Raw genomic sequence first — 15,900 nt, 5'->3', positions numbered from 1 at the left:
TTGCTTGTTAAAAATGTAGATAGAAATTACCAAAGCTTGGTTAAAGCCCCTCTGGGATGTGATTGGACACAATAATGTCAGCTGAACAGAGCAGGCAAGTAAGTGAGTCTGAATTGTTGGAGGAGGAGAGGATTAGACTTTTAAAATTTTGTTTTCACTTTTTTGTATGGTGACTCACAGATGTATGTTTATGTGGCTAAAGTTTATGTCCCTTGGCAGTGGTGTTGCTGGAGGAAGTCAGTGCCTGTGTTTCTGTTTTATTGTTGTGAGATCTGGGAAGGGGTGAGTGGAATTAATTTGATTTTGTTCCCTCCCCTCCGCCCTTTGCTTTGTGGCAGGTATGGACATTTTTCTGGCATTAACCGTAAAGTGCAGTTGACCTATCTGCCTCATGGACATCCAAAAACTACAAGTGAAGATGAAGGTAAAGAAACTTTATGTTGCTGCCATGTTGTTAAAGCCTACTGTTCAAGAGTACACAGCTATCCCATCCAAACAGACCTTTGGAAATGAGAAGAGCATTATTGATCCATGTGTTATCTCTGCTGCCATAAGAAGGGCTAGAGAGATGCACAGTGTAGTGTACTAATACATTCTAGTTGGTGCCACGGGGTTTGTACTGCTGATTTCCTGAATGTCAACCTGTGAATACAGATGGAGCTCCTATAGCTTCAGACAGTAGAGACTCTTATTTTGGTACTTGCTGAAGCCACAGAAAAGGCCAGATTTGGTTCCTGTGGATTTTGAGCCAGCTAGCATGGAGAATGCCCTGCAAGTGCTCTGATGATTTGCCCACACGTGTACCTCCTCTCCCCAAAGCTCATCTTTTGAGATCTGCCATAATGAGTACCTTTCGCCTCCTAGAAGCTCGCAGAGAGTCTTCCCCATCTCTTCTCCTCGTGTTGAAGTGGGGTGGAGAACTGACACCAGCAGGAAGGGTCCAAGCAGAAGAACTGGGGCGAGCATTCCGCTGTATGTACCCTGGTGGCCAAGGTAAGCTGTTTGAATGCGTCCCACATCCTGTGACTGCACCAGAATGCCCAGCCGAGTTGACTAGTCACCAGCACCTACAGGGATGCTCAGAATTCCTGTGGACAATTTGCAACCTGTGTGACCTGGGGATCATTCTGTTGTTTTGAACAAAACTGGCAAATATTTAAAAGTGGGCTTTGCACCTAAAAGGCCCTAAGCGTGCAAGATGTCTGCTGCTGAGGTTAAGCATTAGAGCGTCTTGAAACACAATAGCATTCTTTCAGTGTTCCAGTATCAGAAAAAGAGGAGCCATCTAAGAAGACGACATTTTTGATGATGCCAAATGCAGAAGTTACATAACGATTAACAAAGACTTTAGGTCAGATGTACAGCACAGTAGAAATTGTCTTGGAACACAGATAATTCTGTCTTGAGACAGGGGAATGGAGAGAACATCTCTGTATTTTCTCTCCCATGACTATGTGACTGACTGTGGAAAAGCACCTAGAATGCCTATAGATCAACAAGGGAGCTGTCTGCAGAGCTCTGCTCAAGTGCAGTGCTGGTACTGCTGGGCCCTGAGGTGCTGCCTGTGCCAACCCTGAACACTGTTCCATGTCTGAGGTGCTGCACTCTTGCCTACAGAAGGGCTAGGGTGGAGCACATTCAGAGGGACTGAAGGCCACTTGTACCATGGATTTGGAGGGTTTTTTGTTTGTTTGTTTTGGTTTTTTTTTTACATCAGGCAGTCAGTCCTTCATGCACAGGGAGGGATCTTACTTTACAATGAGATGCTGCATTACAGTTCCTGGATAGTAGCTGGTATGTGCCTGCTTTGTCCAGATATACAGTTGACTTCTGCCTGTTCTCCCTCACGTTCCTTGGAATCGAGCTGAGCACTGGTAGCGGTTATTCCATCTGCCTATGCACTATGGCTGGGTACTGTGCAAACTCATCACGGGATCCCAGGCAGTAACAAATTAGTCACTGCTCTTCTGTCTTTGGAGGGCCAGACTCAAGCTGCCTGAGTTGCCTTCTCCCATTGCTGTTCTGTATTCTGTGGTTAACATGACAGTCATAAACAAAAGTGTATTCCATGCCCAAAGATAACTGCAGCTCTACTGGGGGTCTGTGTTGGTACCAGACTCCTACTGACTGACTACAATACAGATATGATGGCAGCAGCACCTGCTTTTGCACAGAGAACAAGTAGAAGGAAATAATGTTTAACTGCAACCTTATTCTCATAAGTGGGTTCAAGCTAGCAGAATAGTTACTGCCTGTTGGGAGAGGGTTCCTGCAGAATTTAGGTAGCATCAGACCTTGCCTGGTGGATTTGGACTCTTTTCAGAAATAAATTCTCGTAAGTTTCCTGAGTTTTGGTATTAATGTATTAGCTAGAGCTATCTCTTTGACAGCCAGCCTTTAGGCTGCTTCAAAAGTGATACAGCTTTGATACTACGGGAAGGTTTGGGGTTCTGGAGGAGACTGCTGATAGCTTTGCAGGTGTCAGAAGACTCGTTATGAGTGTTTTCTCTTACAGGTGATTATGCTGGTTTCCCTGGATGTGGCCTGCTTAGACTGCATAGCACCTACCGTCATGATCTCAAGATCTATGCTTCTGATGAGGGACGAGTTCAGATGACAGCAGCAGCTTTTGCAAAGGTCCTTCCTCTCTTCTGGGCATCTGCTAGTTCTGTTGCATAAGGCTTAAAATATGCTGGTTCTAAAGGAACGAAGTGACGAAGGAACTGACCTAAGAGATTTCTCTTGTGCGGTGGGATGGTGGGGCAGTGTGCTATGGAGCAGTTTATTGTAGCTCTATATATGTCACCCTTGCGATTATGCCCAGGATAGGAATCTGATAGGTGAATAAGTTATTTATGGAGTGTTGCTTCGGTGTTTGTTGCAGCATAATTTATATTGCCAAGTATGCATTTCCTACCCAATAAGAATGTCTTTGATAGTTCAACTAGAGGGGTTATTCTCTGGCTTTTGGATGTAAAAAGAGAATTATATGTCCGCTGTGTAGTGGGAGCAGCAGGAGGAGGGGTTTATTTGCAGTTAAAGCTTGAGCCAAGGAGAATCCTTTAGTGACCTTGCTAGCTGTTCTTAAGAGCCTCTACTGCTGTGTTAATGTTTTCTAGTAAGCTAAATTGGTTGTTTAAAGATGGCTAAATCAATCTGGGGCTGCTGTAGACAAACCTGATGTTTGATTTAGGGTAGTTCTAGGAGCATGCCAGAGTCATGTCTAACGGGATGTTCTTGTTGTAAGCTGCCCTTCAAGAGCAGTTGGGATTTCACTCGAGTGAAAGGCCAAGCCTGAAGGCTGGCTGTGAAGCTTGCATGAAAGTTTGTTGCTTGCATTGCACATACCTGAAATTGTTATGTGCTATTTTAGGGTCTTCTGGCCCTGGAAGGAGAGCTGACCCCCATTTTGGTGCAAATGGTGAAAAGTGCTAATATGAATGGTCTCCTAGATAGCGACAGTGATTCCCTTAGCAGCTGTCAACACAGAGTGAAGGCACAGCTGCATGAAATCATGCAGAAGGACGCTCAGTTCTGTGAAGAGGATTATGAAAAGGTAAAGCACCTGCGCGACCTTGGATCCTTTTGTTTAGGATGCAAATAGCATTGCTCCAATGGTTTAAGATGCAGAACCACCTGCTAACATGTAGTTTGGTCAGTCTGAGGTCAGTTCTGGTCAAAATCATATGATATAAAGAGAACTGTGGGAAAAGGGAAGGTTTTTGCAGGGTAATAATCCCTGCCCTTTAGTGGAATCTTCAGTGTTATTCTCCTGATCCCTGCAAGAGTGAGTATGGTACCTTCCTCACTCTTTAGAAGTACCAGTATATTTTTTTATGAATGTATTAATAGAAAATTGATTTGACAAATCTGATTAAGGTATTATAAATAAATGTGATTGATTGGCATTTGAAAGTTTGTTTTGAAGATTTCCACTGTGCAGAATCAATGTAGGCTATGTTAGAAGAAAGCTCCAAGCTGTTGTAAAAGTACTGACTCCTGCAATGTTATCCAGTATATTCTCATATGAGTTAGAAATTGTAATAAATGATACTTGTTCTTTGTAGATTTTTAATGAGGCCTCTATAGGAATCTGTTTTTTGTGGTGGTGGTGTGGAAAAGAGTAGCTAACATAGACTGCTGGAGTGACAGGAAAATAAGAGAGCATTCCACAAAACAATGGCTTCTGCAATAAACTGGGCACAGCTGAATGACATTTTATGTACACCCTTGTGTGTAACTACAGGGATGAAGGATGTGCAGGTCCAATGCACAGAATGGAGACTATATTCAGGAGGGCAGTGATGCCACAGAGAGTGGTGGAGTCAGCCAAGTAGCTGATGAGAAATGTTGCTTCTCCCATGCAGCTGGGACAAAACAGGTCCCTCACTTGCCTCTCTGGAAGGTGGGAAGTGGTTCTGGGATAAGCCAGCTGAGACAGGCAGATACTTTGTTCTCCCAGTCTGCAAAGACACCAACTGATGTGTTCTGGTATTTTCTCTCAGCTAGCACCTACTGGCAGTGCTTCTCTGCTCAACTCCATGACATTTATCCAGAACCCAGTTGAGGTCTGTAACCAGGTGTTCACCCTGATCCAGAATCTCACTTCCCAGATACAAAAACGTCTGGAAGACCCCAAATCTGCAGGTAAACATCAAAACTGCAAAAGGCCTGGAGCAGAATCACTTTCTTATATGGGTGCTTTTCTTATACATAAATCCTAGTGGTGTGTGAGCACTATATGTCTTCTATAAAGAAATTCTAGAGTGAAATTAAGTGTATGTTATTGATGTAGAAGCTCCTATTTTGCTTTCAAATAGCATTCTAGATAACTATAATATAAAGGAATTAAGCGCATTATGAGGATTAACATGAATGTAGACGGCATCAATGTTGCTTGGAGGGTTATACCTGCCTTTGTTCAGGCATTTCCTGGAGTGAGACTCAATGCTTTAATTGGTAGGTTTTTCAATTTTGTTGACCTTTAAGAACTGTACTAATGACAGCGCAATCTTTAAAAAGGCAGTTGTGAGATATTCATACATCTTATAGTGGACATTGGCAAAAGATCTAGCAGCTTCACTTTTCTGAAGTATTTCAGAATTAATTTAGGGCTGTGGGTTAAAACACAATGCAATAGGTCCCATGACTTCTCATAGCTGGGATTCCTGTGAGCAGCATAGCAGTCAGAGACCTTTGCTAGAGCCAGTCGTAGCAGCCATTGGGTCAGTGGAAGGGCACAGTCAGATGTGAGTGTAATTGTGTTCACTGTTGTTTAGACCTGCAGCTGTATCATAGTGAGACTTTAGAACTGATGCTGCAACGCTGGAGTAAGCTGGAGAGAGATTTCCGCATGAAGAACGGGCGTTACGACATCAGCAAGATCCCTGATATCTATGACTGCATCAAGTACGATGTACAGCACAACTGTGCCCTGAAACTGGAAGGCACAGCAGAGCTCTTCAAACTCTCCAAAGCCCTGGCGGATGTGATCATACCCCAGGTACAGCCTGTCCTGCCTGACTGGGCCATAATGTCTGTGTTGCTGTTTTCAAGAGAAAACAGATGGGAGAGAGTCAAAATAGTCTCATACACAATAACTGTCAAGGCAGTGCATTACAGATATTTCTCAGATAACTCTACTTGTTTGTATGACCCAAGACTATTTATGGCCTCCTCCAAAAGGGAAGATCAGGGTGTTGATATCAGGGATCAGGTCCTCATGATGCAAGTTCAGGTGAATTATGGTGACTCTGTCCTTAAGATGTTCTATTTCCTGGATGAGGATTTTGACAGCTTCAGAATAAAGAATACAATAGCTTTCCACATTCATTGTAGTGCTTTACCAGACACATTCAAGCTGAATTTGTGCACTATAGCAGGATTTTCTTCATAAGAGATTATATATGAGAATAAAGATTTCTGCTCTGGAGTGAGAGCTTGTTCTAGCAGATCTAATGCCCTTGTCACACTAGAACTAGTTTGGCCTGCAAAGTTGGATTCTCACCAAGTTTAGGATGGCTACATGCAATAAATCTCTATATTCATTGTTCTGTCCCAGAAGTAGGGACAGAACTCCATAAAGTTTCATATGCATGAGATAAGCTCTTAGCAGCAGGGTCCAATTGCACTTAGGGGCGGGTATGGTGGTCTAAGCATTTTCATTTTCTTCTGACTGAGAGGCAATTTGGCCATTTCAAGTTTTATCTTTGCAGATAGTAGGCACTATGCTAATGCATGTGCCTGATTTGGATCTAAGTGTTTGTCATGAGACAATGTTCCCTGATGGCATTTTGCGTGTTGCAGCTGTTGGAACTCTACTGACACCTCTGTCTAGACACTTCTTGGAAGTGTTTCTGTCCTCCGTTATCCTCCTCAATATGTGAAACAATTATAGAAAGGTACTAAATGGCACTTCCCATTTTGGCCTTGTATAATTTTAGTGAGACTCTTAGACCTGGAAGTCTATAGTCAGTACTGCTATGTCACTGTGAACATGCAGAGGCTCTCAAAAGTCTGGGTGCAGGCAAACAGCCTAATTTTATTTAAAGATGTGGCAAAGAACCAAGGCTAAAGAATATATATTGTTTTGTTTCTGCAGGAGTATGGGATTAATAAGGAGGAGAAACTGGAAATTGCTATTGGCTTTTGTCTCCCTCTCATTAAAAAGATACAGTTGGACCTGCAGAGAACACATGAAGACGAGTCTGTCAACAAACTGCATCCCTTGTAAGGATAATGTTGCGTGCTGCTGCTGGAGGCAGCAGGAGGGCAGGCTTTGAAGTGACGTGTGGGGGAACCATGCCAGAAAACGGTACTGCCCTGGGGGGAGGCACTAAACAACGTGTACAGCGACATACACAGAAGAAGGCATTAGTGCTCCTAGAGCTGCAAAAGAAGTGGGAAGGCACAAGGAAGCTGCTAAGTGGGAGCCAAGCTGACACACAGGTTTAAATCCATTGTAACTGGGTGGTGATGTACTCAATCTTGTCCCTGCAAGGAGAAGCAGATGTGAGTGTGGTGAGGCGTGCTCTGTCACACCATGTGCCTTTGTGAGGATATCACAGAACTGGCTGCTTCTGTGCCTAGTGCTCTCTCGGTTTGTTCTGCTCCTCCTGCTCCTCGATAGTTACTGGTGTGTGATAATCTAGTGCTGTTAAGCATGTAGATATGCTCCTGTGTGATAGGTGATAGTTCGTTGACAGATTGTGAATAACATGGCGCTGGTTTGGTTTAGGTACTCAAGAGGAGTTTTGTCCCCGGGTCGCCATGTTCGGACACGGCTCTACTTCACCAGTGAGAGCCATGTGCACTCTCTGCTCAGTATCTTCCGCTATGGAGGACTCCTGGATGTAAGTGTCCCAACAGTGCTCCCAGAGTAAGCCTCCTTCCTTTCTTTTCAGTGGCCCTTTCCAGGATGGACAGTGTGTCTGTAGTTTGTCCCTCTAGCCAGCTCTCCTGATAATGATGCATATGGGTGGCCTCTGGGCAGGCTCCATCTCTGCACTGTTTGCATGCTGCAGCTTACTGCCTTTCTGGCGTGGAGGAGGATAGTTCTTCCTTGCTCCTGATACCATGTGCCTTGCTTATATGGAGGCCTTGTGCCTTGCTTATATGTTACCTCCAAGAGCTGCCCTGCTGATCTGGGAGGAGTCTAGGTCCCTTACATGTAGGGAGATACCAGTGTGAGGCAGCAGAGACGGAGGGAGTTTCTCTCTTCTTACTTACATTTGATTATTTAAAGGCTGTGGCCCTGTTATTTAGTGACTCTTGTCCAAAAAAATCAGTTCACTTTCAGTAGTGCACTAGGGTTGCAAAGCATAGAGAGCGAGTGCTTACTAACAGAGACAGGTGGCCCAGTTTTAAGGGACTATGACTTTTCTAATCCAAGCTCTTCACCAGTCAAACAAGATCTGCTCTCAGAACCTGCTTCCTGATGGAATTGATGGCAGGCCCTGAGAAGCTCTTTTTTATGCACTTCAGTAGATCTTTTGGTTTGCCTTCTGTTTTTTAAACATGGTATTCTGAAATGCCTTGCAAGTTAGCACTTATTTAGCAAGCATGACTTTTGTCGTGTGTGTAAGCTCGCTGTCTGCAAGCTGTGATCATACAACTGCCTCTTAATTACTTGCTTACTGAATAAGATGCTGTTGTCCATTCTAGCGTCAGAAGAATCTCTGCTGTCAGCACAGGGATATTAGGCTGCCTTTGTGCCCCTGGGGTTTGTTTCACATCCAACAAGATGTTGGGGTGTTCCCCAGCAGTGTGTACGGCATTTTGGCTATGGCTATTCTCTAGCAATGGTGGGAAGCTGTTGGGCCTGGGCTGCACTGCCTCGTGTGGCCCAAGGGTCACAGAATCACAGAAGGGTTGAGGTTGGAAGGGACCTCTGGAGATCATCTAGTCCAACCCCTGCTCCAGCAGGGACACCCAGAGCACAGGGTGGTGTCCAGGTGGGTTTGAAGATCTCCAGAGAAGGAGCCTCCATAACCCCTGTGGGCAGCCTGTGCCAGGGCTCTGGCACCCTCACAGTAACAGAATCACAGAATGGGTCCTGTGTGGCTCTTTAGCCATTTACTTCATCCTTGTGTGTAAACAGCTTCACTCAGTCCCTTTTATTCCAGTTCATCTCTTGTGCATTCCTGTGATTTCTCTAAAACACTCCACTCTGTAGACCAAAATTGGAGAATGGCTGTTCTGAGGAACCTGCTGTGATTATGCTTTCTTCCAGTCAGCATGGCACAGGGGGCTTGCAGCTGGATGTGCTCAGATCTGCAAGTGTGGATAGCTGCAGTGTCCCTCTATGCAACTGCTCCTCGCTGTAAGCACCCTGCCGTCATTGCAAGGTCATTTCTCTTCATGCTCTAGTTAAGCGAGATGTTTCTGTCCTGACAATGTTGTTATTGTGGAGAGGCAATGCCTCTCAGACCCATTTCACTGAATGCTGCAAGGTGTCTGCTCTTGCTTATTCCATGCGACTGTTTATGTGTATGTATCAGGAGAACAAAGACCAGCAGTGGAAGAGAGCCATGGACTATTTGAGTGCTATCTCAGAGCTGAACTACATGACCCAGATTGTTATCATGCTCTACGAGGACAACAACAAGGTGAGGGATTTAGCTGTAGGGTAAAATTCTGCCTGCTGTGATGCACAGTCCCCAGGAGATGAGCTCAGCTGGGAAGTTTGACCTGAGCTGTCTCAACTTATAATAAAGATGTACAAACTGCTTACAAAACTGCTAGCTTTTTATTTTAGGTGGGAGATGTGACCCAGTTATTGTCTGTTATGTGTAAACGGAATACCACAATGAGCAGTAATACCAAATTGGTGTAACTAGCACTACCCATTTTAGAACATTTCCCAAAGTAATACCATTTACTATTTCATAATATTAATTAAAATAAATTGAAAATAAATTAGAACAAGTTACATTTGGTAGCTGCTTCAGGATGCTTCTAGAAATGGTCCAGATATTTGTCCACGTTCAAAAAAGGCTTTTTAGTTTGAAAATACGTTGATATATTTAAGGAATTATATGCTGATGTATTTAGGAAATAGTAATTTTGAAACAGCTAGAATGTGGAAACTGATAGTAATGACCATTAATAGGTTCAATGTAGAGCTACTGGATAAAGTTTAAGGATCTATGCTGCAGGAGGTCCTAGAGGAGCGCTGCTTTTGCTCTATAAGCTGTAGAATTAGAATTTAGTGTTTAGAGAGTTTATGTGGGATTTTAATGGTAAAAGTGAAATACTGCTCAGGGATGTTCGTTCTTATTAAAAAAAAAAAAAAAAGTCTAAGTAGATCTGCTAGCAACAGTGCCAGTTTGTTACCAAATAGAGCCAATATTTTTTTTTGGTTTTACTTAATAACAGAAACTATAAAAGCCCTTGCTCCCTAAAAAGAATGTGCAGTTATTATTATTGTTTTAATATTGAAGATAGTTACTTAAATTTTAAAACAACCTGGATCTATAAAACTAATGGCGTAGGAGGGAAGGAACCAAATCTCTCCCTGTCCCCAAGTGTTGCGGTTTTGCTGCAGGGGGTTCAAAAGGGCCTATGTTTTAACTGAGTGCATAAAAATAAAACAAATAATATTTGTTTATTTATATACACACACACCTATAGCCTGATTCTGCTTTGGTCCTCTGGTGGCTGTTGCCGCAGAATAACAACAGTCTGCATGCCTCAGCTCTGTGGTAATAGGGACTGTCCTTTTGGATGAGACGCAAACCCAAAGCCAGTTTTTGTGGTTGGTTTCTTGTTGCTTCCGCTTCCTTTCCAAAAGGATGTGCTTGGGATGTATGCTGCACTGGCATGGCAGGGTGGCCTAGGTTCAGATCATAGCCTGCACTGACAGTGGGATTGATTATTTTTTTCCCTTTCCCTTACGTTCACAGGACCCATCTTCAGAAGAGCGTTTTCATGTGGAGCTGCATTTTAGCCCTGGTGTGAAAGGTTGTGAGGAAGGTGGAAATGTCCCCACAGGGTTTGGCTTTCGACCTGCGTCATCAGAGGTGAGTGTGATGTCTTGAATATGAATGGCATAAGCTGCCCTGTCTGTAAGGAATGTTGTTAACTAATTGTAGTTGCACCTTCACAAGCTTTACTATCCTGCCAAGTTCTGATATAGTCTAGTCTCCAGCAGCAAATCTTCCTCTGACCTTTCTCTTTCATCCAAGAACTATTAAAGGGTTATGTTCCTTGACTAGCTTTTCAGGGCATTTTCTAGGCAGTCTTTGATGGCATACCATTCTCTTTTATCTTACCGAGCTTGGTAGACTCGGAGAACCAAGCCTAAAATGAATGCCCTGTGCAATGCTTGGTCAGGTCATGTGGAACTGTAGCTGTCTATCTGCTGGCAATGTTTCCATACTGCAGAATGAGGACAAGAAAGCAGACCAAGGCAGCCTGGAAGACCTCTCCCAGGAGAAGGGCATTGATGAGCCAGATCAGGCACGGCAGAGGTCTCTACAGCCCTCCGAGCCAGTCGGCATTCAGCGGAGATCCCCCCTGATCAGGAACCGGAAAACAGGGTCCATGGAGGTAATAACGCAGTGGGTCTTCTCAGTTATTCTCATGAAGGTCCCTTGCCTAGTATTGGTTTCCTGGGATTCCTCTTAGCATACCAGGGTCAGATTTGATTCTATGAAAGGATATGGAGATATTGAATAGGGATTTTTGGAAGGCTTGACCTATCAAACTCCTTCTCATTGAGGAAAGGCAGAGGAAACACTGGACAGAGCAAATGGTGAGGAAGTGCTGCTGGACGAGCAAGTAAGTAAATGCTTGAGAGGCACAAGTACATTTAGATCACGCGTTGAAAGGCATTAACCAACTGCAAGATTGCATGCGACCTCTTTACCTAACTACGATAACAGCTTTGTCTTCCCTTGGACTCCAGCTTTTGCATCTCACAGTTCAGTTCTACAGTTCTTGTTCCTGTCCCCCATCTGTGATCTCATGAGCATCAGAACTAGTGAGTTTCAGTGCTAATTTAGTGAGTTTATTTGCAGAGTACTCAATCTGACGCAGGACTTGCAATTGTCCCATTCACTGATCTGCTAAAGCAACAAAGATTTGTGTGGTGTTTTTTTTTTGTTTGTTTTGGGGTGGTGTTTGTTTGGTGAGTTTTGGTTTTTTATTCTTTTTTTTTTTTTTTTTTTTTTTTTTTTGCTAGTCTCAGTTCTTTCCTTAAGGAAAGTCCTTAAGGAAAGAACTTAAGACTTTTCCTTAAAGACTTTAGTCTAGCTTCATAGTCAGCTGGCAGCCGACACCTTCAAAGTACTCTGGAATTGCTTCTCATTCTGGTGGAATTTAACAGGCATTTTGGTATATATTTTCTGAGCCTGTGAAAAACAGAATTTCAGGGCTTGAGAGGTTTGCTAGCTGACTATGTGTCATTGATGATATAATTTTGTATGCAGTGCTCGGACTCAGGAGCTCTTTGTACATAGTAAGTACATAGTAAGGTACATAGTAAGTTAAAAAGGGTATATTTTTCTGATTCTAAAGAAGGAAATATGTGTTGCAGTGATCCTAGCAGGAGTCCTGGGAGACAAGCAGCTGAGTACACAAATCCCTTCATACTTCTGAAATCTGCTGTTCCACGACCAGTGCAAACCTGAAATGAAAAATAATTGAGCATGCACTATCACAAGCTGAGCTTTACCCTTCATGAAAAATGTGATTCAAAGACACTTTAATCAAATTATAGAGGCTTTTTGAGATCAGTGGGTAAATTGGTTAGGAATCCTTAAGGCAGGGCAATGATTTTAATATTTTTTTGTTGCAGGTGCTTTCAGAGTCTTCCAAATCAGGAGGTTATCGCCTCTTCAGCACCTACTCCAGGCAATCCTCTGAGATGAAGCAAAGTGGCTTAGGTATTGTACTTGGTCTGTGCCCAGCCTGTCCTCCTGTACCTTTCTATTTTGTGTGTATGTGTCTGTCTCTGTCTCTCCACATGTGTCTGACTCAAGTTTCATGTGTGTCTGAGTGTACTATGTCCTCTTGTAGTGTTGCTGCCTAGAATACTCTAGAGGCTATTACAGAAGCAGAATAATCTAGACTGAAAAGGACCTTTGGAGATCATCTAGTCCAACCCCTTTGCTCAAGCAGGGTTGCCTGGACTGGTTGCCTAGGACTGAGTCCAGTTGTGTTTTGAATATCTCCAAGGATATCAAGCCTTCAAAGATTTGGGCAACCTGTTCCAGTGTTCAGCCACCATCAGTGCAAAAGTGTTTTGTATTCAAATGGAATTTTCTGTTTTTCAGTTTGTACCATTGCTTCTCATCCTGTCACTGGGCACCACTGAAAAGATTCTGGTTTCACCTTTATTATGCCCTCCATCATATGTTTGTAAGCGCTGATAGGATCACCTCCTGCAAACCTGCTCTTCTCCAGCCTAAGCATCCTAGGTTTCTCAGCCTATCCTTACATGACAGATGCTTCAGGCCCTTAATCATCTGTGGCAAGAGCTCCCAGTTGCTATGACCTTTCGAAGAAAATTGAGAGAGGTTTCACAGCAATATCAGTCATCTCAGCACTCATGAGTTCTTCCTGTTACGTCCCATGGATTTGTTCATGTGCAATTTGCTTGAATGTCCCTAACCTGAACCTCCTCCACGTAGGGAAAGCTTTCTTGCCTCAGACTTTCCCTCTGGTCTCAGGACCCTGGAATTCGTGAAGGCTGATCTTACCAGTAAAGACTGAGCTGAAGAAGGTAGCATTCAGTACCTCTGCCTTTTCAGGCTCTAGGGCCCCTGTTCCATTTAGTTGTGAAACCACACTTTTTGCTGTTTATGAGCTTGTCACAGCCTGTCTTGTCTCCTTTCATGACCCTTACAAATTCAGTTCCAGATGGTTTGCCTTTCTGATCCCAGCTGTGTATGCTCGGACATTTCCATCTCATAGTCGTTACAGTCAGGGCTTCCCTGACTCTGTCATCTTCAACCAGTCCTTGTTTGTAAGCAATGAGGTCTAGTAGGATGTCTTTCTCTCTCAGCTCCTGGATCACCTCATGAGAAAACTGCAATTCATGTACTTGAGAAACCTCTTGTATTGCTCATGCCCTGCTGTGTTGTTGCTCTAGCAGATATCGGGAGTGCTTAAGTCTCACATAAGAATCATAGCCTCCAAACTGTGCCAGTTATCTGAAGAAGGCCTCATCTGCTATTCTGGAATAGGCAGTCTATGGCAGACACCTACTGCAATGTCACCCATGTTGATCTGCCTGCCAGTCCTGAAGCTTTCACCTGGCTTATTGCTGTGCCCAGGCAGAGCTGCCTGCACTCCAAGTGCCCACTTAAATAAAGGGCTATCCTGTGCCTTACTGCCGCCCCCTCTCCTTTCTATGGAGCCTGCATCCACCCATAGCAACACTCTAGTCGTGCGAGTTATCCTACCATGATTCCAATGAGATCATAGCTCTGTAACTGCACACAGAACTCTAATTCCTCCTGTTTGTGCCTTCTGTTCACATCACCCCAGACCTATGCTTGCCAACCTCACTTATCACTTCCTTGCTTGATTGTTGATCATTCTCTCTCTTTTCTGTTGCTTCTAGCTTCTAGCTTATAGCTTTTCTTGCCAGGTTGGCAAGCCTCTTGGCAAAGATACTCTTGTCACCTTTGAACAAGTGGATCCTATCTCTTCCAAGCAGTCATTGATCCTCAAAGAAGTATCCTTTTGTCAGAGAAACCACAACTATTGCTGACACCAACTGTACCATTGTTGATTCTCGGGATCTGTCCAGTCCTCCCAGGCTTTGCTAACAGCATCAAGGAGGCACTATCTGGGTTTCTGTGGCATTTACCATTGCCTCCAAAGCTGGCTAGTCACGCTTGATGGTTTCTATGTCTCCTTTGGCACTGTCATGGGTGCCCACATCAAAGACTTGCTGTGGAAAGGCAGCCTTGGCTGCCTCTCCACAATGTCCCAGATATAAGCTCCTGATACACAGCAAACCTCCATGGATGGCTGTACAGGTCAGGAAGTGGGGGCCTCTATCCCTTACAGCAGAGAAGCTCCTGTTACCATCACGTGCTGGCCCTCCAGGTGCTCCTGTGTGGCTGGGGCTCAGCTGATATAGATGCTCTAGCTGACAGTGCTCCCAGCTCCTTGCCAACTACAAGGGTAGTGAATCTGTCCCAAAGCTGCAGGTTTTGCAGTGGTGCAGGAGCCTTCGCCCTGCTGCCAGAAGTAAACTTCTCCCAACCTTTGCTGTCGAAGTTTCCATCTTCCAAACTGATAGGCACAGGTTCTGCATGTTTCCCCATTGCATTTGGAGGTTTGGGGTCTTGAAATTACAGAGTTTCAGAGAAGATAGGGTCAGTCTCTTATGCTGCCCAGTCTGCTGACCTCCCACAGATTCTTCACTTGGTGAAGCTCTTCAATAAGAGCACACCTCTTGCAGCCTAGAACATTTGCCCCTGCTTCAGCAAGATGCCGTAGCATTCCCTGCAGCTGGAGACCTGCAGAGACCTCATCCTCCTCCTGTAGCTCTGTTGGGATCAAAGCTGCTGATGCTGCGGGGCGTTTGCCCCAGTGGGGCTGCTGGGGACGGTGCCACCCCATTGCTGCTGTGACCGACGGTGTGTGCTGGTCTGAGCAGGGCTGCTGGTGCCTTCCACGTGCTGTTCAGCCTGAGCTGCCGCACAAGCTGCTACATCTGGTTGCTGTCTGATAGCTACGCTCTTGTAATTCTTTTAAGTCCTTTTGGGTACAATCTCCTCCTTTCCGTTTCTAACACCAGAAGATGCACATGTCTTTTATGCTATGTGAGCATCAGAGCAAACTGCAGACTTGCAGATTGCCTTTCTGGTTCCATGACATAATCATTTGTTACATTATTTCTAAAATTGCAGGAAGAGATGATTTTACGAGAGAATTAACATACTGCTTCTTCTGAAGAGTGATCTATATGCAAAGCTACTCTTTATATAAGGTTATATTTCCACCTTTGATTCAGAAAGGGCCCTGGTACAGAACAGATATGTCGTTTGCAGCAGTGTTTGCCTGGTTGGTGTAACTGAGCTGGAATTCCCTGGTTAGCCATTCATAGCATGCAGAAGAGCTTATTTTAAGCACTTGATGTTTTCTACCACTCTTAAGAGTACTAGTCACTGCCATCTTAACCTAAACTGTGGCTTAGTAGTTGAAATTCTTCCCCCAAACCTTTGAAAAAGCTAGATCATTTTGGACCTGAATAGCTGTCTTTTGCTTTCATGGGTTCTGAAGATAACCAAGAACCCTAGACTTTATAGATGGCTAGTAAGCACCAGAAAGTAAAAATGTACAAGTTAGACCCACTTCCACTTTCTTATTTTTTATATGATTCTTGCATTTTAGCTTCCAAGCATGGCTATAGATTTCTTGTCAGCAGTTCTGACTCGTCAG

General features: G+C 44.1%; 1 protein-coding gene across 1 annotated transcript in view; it reads left to right on the top strand.

Annotated features, from left to right (window-relative positions):
- The window catches only part of PPIP5K1 (diphosphoinositol pentakisphosphate kinase 1), a 46,432-nt gene that overhangs the window by 11,222 nt on the left and 19,310 nt on the right, over window positions 1–15,900 (top strand). The window contains exons 14-25 of the mRNA XM_088529889.1: window positions 339–424; window positions 865–993; window positions 2,516–2,637; window positions 3,374–3,556; window positions 4,506–4,647; window positions 5,280–5,503; window positions 6,602–6,729; window positions 7,238–7,352; window positions 9,000–9,107; window positions 10,404–10,520; window positions 10,885–11,049; window positions 12,299–12,386. Coding sequence (XP_088386015.1) covers window positions 339–424; window positions 865–993; window positions 2,516–2,637; window positions 3,374–3,556; window positions 4,506–4,647; window positions 5,280–5,503; window positions 6,602–6,729; window positions 7,238–7,352; window positions 9,000–9,107; window positions 10,404–10,520; window positions 10,885–11,049; window positions 12,299–12,386 — 1,607 coding nt within the window. The remainder of the gene's footprint in view (window positions 1–338; window positions 425–864; window positions 994–2,515; window positions 2,638–3,373; window positions 3,557–4,505; window positions 4,648–5,279; window positions 5,504–6,601; window positions 6,730–7,237; window positions 7,353–8,999; window positions 9,108–10,403; window positions 10,521–10,884; window positions 11,050–12,298; window positions 12,387–15,900) is intronic.

This window comes from Tinamus guttatus, unplaced genomic scaffold, assembly GCF_059628265.1.
Source record: "Tinamus guttatus ecotype Peru unplaced genomic scaffold, ASM5962826v1 Tinamus_guttatus_pri_ptg000004l, whole genome shotgun sequence".
Lineage (NCBI taxonomy): Eukaryota > Metazoa > Chordata > Aves > Tinamiformes > Tinamidae > Tinamus > Tinamus guttatus.
Note: the sequence above shows the minus strand (reverse complement) of the source record. Positions and strands in the feature narration are given on the sequence as shown.